This window comes from Nannospalax galili, unplaced genomic scaffold (genome assembly GCF_000622305.1).
Source record: "Nannospalax galili isolate Female #2095 unplaced genomic scaffold, S.galili_v1.0 scaffold338, whole genome shotgun sequence".
NCBI lineage: Eukaryota > Metazoa > Chordata > Mammalia > Rodentia > Spalacidae > Nannospalax > Nannospalax galili.
Window position 1 is genome coordinate 212,845 of NW_008340849.1, and position 9,928 is coordinate 222,772.

The following is a 9,928-nucleotide window of genomic DNA, read 5'->3' on the forward strand; positions in this document are numbered from 1 at the left end:
CAAGACCGCTGGGGCTAAAGAGAAACCCTGTCTCAAAAAGATCAAAAAAAAAAAAGTTTTCTGTACGAAATTGCGTATTTTAATAATGAAATAAAGATCTTTTTTTTAAAGGCAAATCCTCATTTAATTTTATCTCTTATAGGGTTTATACTGACTACAATATTGTATAACTGTATTAATTCAACTGTAACCCTAAAATTCTACAGCCAATTTTGAAGGAGATACATCTTAGCTCTGGAAATTTTTATTGAATATGTCAGTGTTGTACTGAAATGCTTCTTCTGATTCTGTGTTTATTAAATAAATAATTTTTAAAAAAAGCTTTGTTTTCCTCTGAGTCAATACTGCATTCTCCAAATCGTGATACAGAGAGTGCAGTCACTGCCAAGCTAGATAAAATTTGGAGAATTCAAAATACCTGGAATCTGAGTGGTGCTTTCTCAGTGGTTTTGGCACCATAACAAGCATATATTCCTGTTTCAAGTCTTGAAAGTGAAAGGTAAGGTCATTTAAAATTATTTTGGTTTTCTAACATTTGAACAATAATTCCAATACCAAATGCCTATGAATGGAAAGCAAGAAAGCTTTTAGTGAAACTTAGGTGGATGTATTACAGCAAGTGTACACGTTCTCACATTCTCTATTCCTTTTGCACTGATTTCATTATGAATAAAATGAACCACTATGTCCCAGTGTGTGATTTCAAAGTAAACCAAAACAAACTTTGTTTGCTGGACAAATTTGAAGCAACTACATTGCAAGTGCAGTCTGTGTGCCATTTAAGAATTTATTTACTCTTTTCTCTATTCTTTTGAAAGCAACCTATCCCTGTTTCTATGACATAGCATTACTTTCAAATGCTTTTGCTTTTTCTATACACTGTGACAATAGAACAAGTGGTGTTCTCTCCCAAAACTTATTATTCAAATATAATTATTCACTAACCTCCACCAGTATTCTATGACTTCCTCCTGAATTACACTTGTCTATTTCAGTTTGAATTCCCAGGTGTTTGTAGAGCATCTGAATGAGTTTATTAATGATTAATGTGCTACACAAATGAATTAATTTAAAAGATAACAGTACATTTCTGATAAGAATACATTATATGTGTATGTATCAGAATACATACACAATATACAATTTTAAGAGACATTAATCAACTGTGTAAGAATGTGTAGTTTCATAACATACATATGTTATATAATCAGTTTCAAAATTTAGACAAAAAGGACTTGAAATTTTCTCTAAATGAAATATGGGCCTTGGCCAAAATAGAGAACTTAGGTTCAAATTTTTATTTGAATTTTTTTTCATCTTTTTGGCTGATTAGAGGGAGGTTGAAATGAGGAAAGAAAATTAATTTGACTTTCACTGCACTACTTTCATATCACTACTAATCTATCTACAATGCTTATTGATTTAAAAATTATAGAATACAATATCAACGTGTTTATCTCACGTTTTGATTTGCCTGATTTTCAGTCAGGAAATTTCCTAAGGATGATCATGACATCCCATGATCTTTATTTGACTTCATCATAGAGATTCTCAGTATTTTGGTCAAAATGAATATTTTTCCCTAATGATTTTCTTTATGGAGTTCAAGGTTTGAAATATTTAATCTATGATACAAACCATATCTGCTATGAGCTACAGCTTTTTATATTTTAATGCTGTTATAGACTTTAACCAATGTGCTGCTTCAGATTTTAACTAAATATTAATAATACTGTAGAATTAAAGAGGCTGCTGCCATTATTTGGCAACAAAAGAAGCAGGCAGTTAGGTATCTTGCCCTGCCTCTTAATTAACACCTGAATAAATCTGTATGTCACTGTATGTTCAGATTCAAGATCCAACACACATTATACTCAGTCAATTCAGGTACTATAACTGTGGCATTAGTAAATATTGGAAATAATAACTGTGCCTCCTGAAACTCCAATGCCCTCAATAATATGTCAAAATTGAAGCCAAGATATGGTCTACATCTATCCACAGTCAAATCAAGTTTGTTTATTTAAACACTAGTCATTGTACCTATGAGCCTTTTGAAACAAGAGACATATGTTCTCTCATTTGCAGATATGACCTTCAGATTCCTAGATGTGGTTATATTTCCAGAGGTGACCACAGGAGCCAGGAAAATGGAAAGCAATCATGGGTATAAACGGGGGAAAAGGAATTCAAGATAGAGGGATATTAGTAGATAGGTGTTATTAAGGGGGAAATGGGGAAAGGGGGGATTTAATATAAAAGAGTACATTAAATTCAGCAGGGGACAATGGGGGGAGGTGCAGACGGGAGTGAAGAGCTAACATACCATCAACTATATTGTATGAAAATCACAAAAATTTAATAAAAAATAAAAATAAAAGAGGCAAAATTAAAAAAAAAACTTAACACGCAAGTAAATAGTCACCAATATTGAGCTGAGAATACACTTGGAAATAATTACATATAACCTTAGAAACAAGTACATACAGCCACACACATATGAAAATTTAATTAAAAATTGGGGTAAACAATTCCTGGCCTAATATTTGGAAGCTTTTTGGTTTGAATCAGTTCTCTGATATGGTAAAACTGTCACTCTACTATTTACTAATTTTACTAGGCTTTTATTTACATAACTGTGAAAATGATGTTGCCTGAGAAACAGAAAACAGTCAGAAAGCAAGATGATGGAGTTAAAAGTCAAAAGACACACAAAACAGTTTCTCCTAACTTTTGTGGTTCTCTCTTATATTACATAAGCGAGTTAGTCTATTTCAAATCAGTATCTTCTAGAACTAAAGGGATTAGAAAAACATATAAAATATGAAAATTATATGTATTGTTTTCATATTTTAATCCTATCTGTATAGAAAACTTACTCCAATTATCTACTGAATCATTAATACAAATGTAAATAAGGAAACATTTAATTCATCAAAGAAGAAAATAAGTGGTACTTACTCATAGATCCTTGGGTTTTCAAGTGTTCCAAGATTGTTTAATAACTTAAATGAAATAGAGCCATTCTTCATAGTTTCATTCAGAGCAACCATACTGAGGACAAAATAATATGCTACAAAATAAAAATACAGAAGATTATTTGTATTTGTGTTTTGCTGCATGTGCAAATATGCACACATAAACATATGCAATATAGTCCTATATTGCATATGCAAATAATTATAATATTCAAATAGTTCCTATTGTTTGTCAGGTTTTGACTGTTCTTAAAAGGAAGAACAAGAACCTTGCGATATCTAGAAATGTGTAAGGTGATGATTTGGCAAATTGCTACTAAATTCTTACTAGTTTGCAAACATGAAAAAAAAAGCAGAGTATGGGCAACTAAACGATTTTTTGTTTTTCAGCAACATATCTAAATATCATAAGATTTCTTAATTATCTGATTAATATATCCAGCCAAATGTTTTTGCCTACTTTAATCCCAAATCCCATGGGCTAGTGAAGGGTGGCTGTGAAGTTAAATAACTGTATATAGGATAAGTTCATTGTAGTTTGTATCAAAATGCACTTTTGAAAACTTAACATAGTATATCTTTCAGAGGAAAGGCAGCTAAATTTAGACCTATAGTCAAAATTGATAGGGTAATACAGGAAATCTCGATCTTTACTCATTATCCCATGTCTAGTACACCCCAAACAGAATTCAGAATGTATAAGTGTTCTTAGGGTAGCAAATAGTGTCCATGCTATTTATTAAATGATGCTACTGGGAGTCAGAAGAAGCCTCCTCCCTTGTGCTTTACACTCAGCAATACCTCAAGTGCTGTCATGTATCTATGATGGGCCCTTAAAAATTCAGATACAATTGACATAAACTAGTACTTTATTCTTAAAGACTGTCTAGCATTAGATACGGTACTTTGACCCACTTCACCATAGATAAGCATATAGACTTGCTCACATCATCTCTGGCACTATAACAAGTTGAGATACAGAATAAGCCATGTTACTACTACAATATATAGAAACACCAGGTGCAACGCACACTTTAATACCTAACAATCTCAGATGAAGACAAGGAAAACAAAGTCATATACAGCCAAGGCCATAAAGACTGAAGCCCCCATATTTGAGACTTGGGTGTAACATGGAACATGATGCTGAAGCATCAACTTCCACAGAGGAGTCATGATGCTGAGTGAAATGCTGAAATGAAAGTGGCTGTACAGATCCATGGACCTTAATTTCCAACCCTAATTTTCCTCATCTCTGACAGTCAAATTAAAAAAGTTTTCCTTCTCATTCTGTGTGGGTGTAAAGGCTAACAGCAAGTCCCTGTGACTAAAGGAAATTTCAGGTAACATGCAACTCAAATAAACATTCTCCACTTAGTGGAGGACCCAAAGTTTACATTAAAATGGTGAAGGATTATAATAATGGTTGGGGAAAAAAATCCAACTTGCTCTACAGGGAGAATTTTGAAGAAGATGCAGCTGCTGGGAGTTTTCTATATGGAAGGAACACATGAATTTCTGCTTTGAAAGAATTCAAAATTCAAATCTGTTTCATCAATCTTTAGCCCAGGTTTAAACAGACTATTAAAATTCAAAAAAAAGAAGAACAAAAGGACAAGAAAGTAAAATAATATACCTAATATCAGAAAACTACAGATTATCTTCAGTGAATGACTGGATTAACAATAAATGGTGGAGAATTTTTAGATATCATGGGAGTAAACATTTCTAAATTGTTGAGCAAAAATAATTTTCAACGTAGAACTCTACTCTGAACAATATTTGTATTCCTCAGTCAGATACATATAAGGGCATATCAGTCAAAAAATGGCTGATAGAAATTATGACTGAAAAGTCATCACCAGTAGAATATATTTCAGCAAAAAGTTAATTCTAGAAAGAGGTGAGAAATGGCAAAGTCAAGATGAAAGTGTAGAGCACTGAAATTAACTACGAGGGCTAGGACAAGGATGAGGACAAGGACCAGGATGAGGAAGACAAAGAGGGCAAGGAGGAGGAGGACCAGGAGGGTAGGAGGAGGAATGGGAAGACAGCTAAAACGTGGAGTCACATAAACAAGCTATTAATGAACTAGGCCTTGAAAGCAAATGGAGTTCGCTTGAGTGGACTTTAAAATTACTTGGGGTTGTTCACTTTATGTTCTTTCTACTTTTCTTTTTACCAAACACTATCATGTGGCTTCTTAAGATTATTTGTCATTATATTTGGGGACAAGGAGCTTGATTCTCAAATTCACAGGTATACAAAGAAAAATTGTATTTGAATATGGCATATAAGGAGAGCTTCAGGAAATTCTGAAATACATATGTGTGTATACATAATTATTCATATATTTAAAATGCTAGCAACTTACTACAGAAGGGACTTTGGCCACTAGTATCCAAAAATGCACTGGTCCTCAGAGGCCATCCTTCCATTCTTTTCTTTAAACCTTCTTTCCATAGCTTAGCTTGGTTCCCTAAAATTTGAGAAATAGAATATAGAAATTGAGTTTCTACCAAATAGTAAACAAAAAGTTCAAATCACTAAAGTACATAAAATATCAACATATATAATCATCACCATCATCATTAATTGCAGTTAAAAGACACTTCAAATTATGTGGCATTCTTCACATTAATAATATGAATAACACTTAAATTCAGGATTCACAAATTCATTCCCCTCCTTAAATGTAAAACTTAACATAATCCATATGACTACTCTCCAGTTTGGGCAGCTTTCACTATGATATAAATTCAGAAGTTTACATGTAATTAATTTCAGTAAATTCAGTAAAGTAAATTGATTACATAAAACTTGAACATACAATTTAGCTCCTTGAATAAAGCCCCCAAATTCTCCTATATGATATTGTATGTTTGTGTATGCATTATATACATTAACATGTAAATAATGTAAATATATGCATACTGTGTACTGCATATATTTCATCTGTGTACATATGTGTACACAGAATATCAAATTGAAGAATACAGTAAATATTTACCCAAGTGCTTCTTTGTATCTATCTCCAAAATTTAGAATTTTAATAGTATTAATTCTTAATTGAAAATGCATAATATTAATTCTAGTTCCAAATTATGTTTTTAATAAATCTGTATATTCAATTTGAATCACAGTGAAAGAAATAACACCACCAGAAAAGCAATCTCTACATGAGGTCTAAAGAATATGAATCACTTGGGGACAGAAGTCTATGGACTGAAGATCTGACAAAGCCTCCATACAGCATGCCTCACCCAGACACTTCAGATCAAGTTATGCTTACTGAATAAAACTGGTTTCATAAGGTTCAGTTCATTCTCTGTAACCAATCCCTATTCCTACATCTCCTTTGACTTCAGAAATGTTTCTGAAAGAAATTTTCCTTATACTCATCAGATATTGACATGTTTATGGCACACTTGGTATGCTCTTTGGAAAACATTGAACAGTTTCTAATATATTTTTTACTTGAACGATTTTGAATTTTTAAATGCATTCTTTCACAGTCATAAATTCTTTCTTCTAGTAGAATATTTTTATATACTTTTTCACTGGCAAACTTTTGTTTTTAAAAGCTGCCAAGTTAACAGGTCTTATCAAATTTTATCGCTTTGAAAGGCATGAATCATGTATGATTCATGCCTACTTGCTAATAGTAAATGAAAATCCCGCTATGACTGATAACTCTGCACTTGCTCCTAAGACTTCCTATTCAAACCATCTAACCAATCAGTGCTGCAGAGAATGAGGACCTTCCAGCCTTTTAGTGGAAACACAGATACTTTTGTATATCAGAACTAAGCATCTTGGTGAGGTTTTTGTAATTTTCCCACTGTAATAGGAAGAGTTCATCTACTTCCTCTCATCAAGATCCTTAGAAAAATTTGTAGGCAATATGTACTATTATTTTACCATTATCTCCACAGATAAATTTTCCACAAAATGATACCATATTGGAGAATAAATATGAAGCACTTTTAATCTCTAACCTAAAATACCCAGTTATTAATTTCAAAATGAATTGTAATAACTGTAACAATTTCTCTTACCTAGCCTGGGACATGAATCTTTCTTAGCATTCCCACAGTCCACACATAAACCATTCTCGTAATCTTTGTATGAACGACAAGGAAATGAAACAAAATTGCAGTCTGTTTCCAGAGCTGCAATGAACAAGTGAACAGCTCTCTGATGACTACATTTAAAATAATCCATTCCTTAGGGAAATAAAGCAAACAAAACAACTGTAGATACATCAAATCAAGTCTAAATGGACTAGTAAATAGTTGACAATTAAATGCTACTAAATTTTAGGTTTCCTATGCATACAAAAGCGTTAACCATAACTTAGTTAGTTATAGCTCAGGCTACCAAATAATACCACGAAAAACTTAAATATAGCATGCCTTTTGAGTAAAATTAATAAAACATTTTCATATAGTAATAAGGCACAAAACATAAGTGCCTAAATTCAGTAATTTATAGGTTTTACAAACATAGTGCTACAATATTACTAAACATATCTTACCCATCTAATTCCACACCCCTAAGATTTTGACTCAGTGTCAAACATGACTACAGAAGCAAGAGACATCAAACTTGCTTACTTCCCTTCCCTTTCCCAGTCTCTCATATTGTAGCCTTTGGCTCTTACCAGCCACGCTGGCATCAGGTCGCCCATTATGTAAGCATTCACTGTGTTCATAAGAACACATCCTGCCATGTTTGTGACATGACACAGATTTCTCACTCAGGGAGGCTGCACAACTCTCCACGTATGGAAAAAGAGACTGGCCTGAATTTTTGAATTTGTGTCTGTGCTGTAATATAATGATCACACAATCTTGAGATCAAACTCATGTTCTAGGATTCGCTAGCATCACTGTTTTTTCTCATTGACTTAAAATTTCTGCCTCATGCTTAAACTACAATAAAATAGGCCTCATTCATGACCAAATACTGTATATGCTGGTGACCTTATAAATTGAGGAAGTCAATTTAAACCATTTCTTGTCAATAACTTTCCTAAATCACAGGCTGATGACACCAAAACATTGCTCAAAGATTGAGAACACAAAAAAAAGCAAATTGTTTTCTTGCATCATTCGACTCAGTGTAATTAATTTGAAAACTTATTATTGTTTTTTTGAGACAGGGTTTCCCTGTAGTCTCATCTAGCCTGGAATTTGCCATGTAGACCAGGCTTCCACTCGCCTCTGAGTCCTGAGTGCTGGAATTAAAGGTATGTGCCACCACGTCCAGATGACAATACTTTTAATATACCTGAAAAAAGATTTGTGGGACAGCCTGGCTGATGTTTTCCTCCATTTGGATAAAAATCTATGTGTCCCAGTGGCTGATAAATGCCTAAACCTAAGAAGAAAAACAGTCAAAATAATTACAAAGCATATATAATTGGTTTAGCAATATTTACAAAACAAAATCTCAAATCCATTAAACTCCCTCTTAGAAGCTGAGGATAAAATGTTTCTTTCTGTTGTTGGTTTCCTCTCTATCTCCTACTTCTTCCCTCCCTCCATCCTTCCCTCCCTCCATCCTTCGTTTCCTCCTCCCCCTCCACCACATTCTACTCCTCCTCTTTTCCTTAGTTTTCTTCCTTTGAGACAGGGTCATGTACCGAACTCACTGTGTGGTTCAAAGTGGCCTCAAACTCACAGTAATCTCTTTGGCTTAATTTCCCAAATGCTAGAATTACAGGTACAAGAAAACATACTGGGATGCCATTGGGGGTAGTTAAAATTTTGTTTATTTATTTATTTTTACTTTACGTATATATGTGCTTTGCCTGCATGCACATAAGTGGACATGCGTTGGGCAGTGCCCACAGAAGCCAGAAGTGGGTGTCATATCCCCTGGAACTGAAGTTACAGAAGGTTGTTAGCCACCATGTGGGTGCTGGGACCTGAACCCAGTTCCTCTGCACAAGTAGCCAGTGGTCTTAACTACTAAACCATCTCTCCAGGCATGGGTTGGAATTTTAAAAAGCAGTTTTTCTAGTATGACTATTTAAATTACTATCCATGAAAATCACATTGCAATGTTTATTAGTCACACATTTGCTATGGGCCAATAACAATTCTTTGGGAAAAAAATGAGGGGGGGGGGAAATCCTTGTGGTACAAAATGCTTTCTGGTAGAAGCAAAATTCTAAGTAAAAGAACAATCTGTCAGATATCAGCAAGTCCTATGGAGGAAAACAAATAGCAGGGATGGTACTTGCACATGGTTAAGTAGTTTGGCTAGAGAATTTCTCACTGAGAAGGTTGGTAAGTTAAAGACACTGACTCAAGAGGGTATCTGTAAGCAGATGTGGAGTTTTCAAAAAACTGGCTGGAGCATAACAGGTAGGAGTCACCATGAGTGGGGAAGAAGTCCACTCATGTACAGCCCTTCAGATCAGTGTGGTGGATTACTCCCACTTGGGGGCTTGTGGTTGCTAGATTCAGCAATGGCAAAATCTACAACCATGCTTCTTCTACTAGAACTTCTTGAGCCAGGATGGCATGTAGCACACACCTGTGACTCAAAATCTGAGTCAATTACGACTATTGCCTGCATGTAGGCAAGTGCACCCATGCCATGCAATGCCCTCAGAGATCAGAAGAGGCTGTCGAATCCCCTGGGACTGGAGTTACAGACAGTTGTTAGCTGCCATGTGGGTGCTGGGATTTGAACCAGGGTCTTCTGCAAGAACAACCAGTGTTCTTAACTGCTGAGCCATCTCTCCAGCCCCAAGGGGTATGTTTTTATAAACTCACAAATAGCCCTTGAGGCAGGCATGCCATTACCAGGAAGGCAGAGTAGCACGATAAGGTTCTATCATTAATTTCTTTGGTTTCTGGAAGGTGTAATTAGTAGACATTTCATTTTAATTTCCTTTTTTTTCCAAAAGCTAGCTTCATTATTATTATTATTATTAT

At 34.4% G+C, this 9,928-nt stretch overlaps 1 protein-coding gene across 1 annotated transcript in view; it reads right to left on the reverse strand.

Annotated features, from left to right (window-relative positions):
- Lipi (lipase I) overlaps positions 1-9,928 on the reverse strand; it is a 56,831-nt gene that overhangs the window by 23,291 nt on the left and 23,612 nt on the right. The window contains exons 5-8 of the mRNA XM_008835819.1: positions 8,271-8,360; positions 7,037-7,204; positions 5,353-5,457; positions 2,962-3,073 (exon numbers count right to left, since the gene is read on the reverse strand). Coding sequence (XP_008834041.1) covers positions 2,962-3,073; positions 5,353-5,457; positions 7,037-7,204; positions 8,271-8,360 — 475 coding nt within the window. The remainder of the gene's footprint in view (positions 1-2,961; positions 3,074-5,352; positions 5,458-7,036; positions 7,205-8,270; positions 8,361-9,928) is intronic.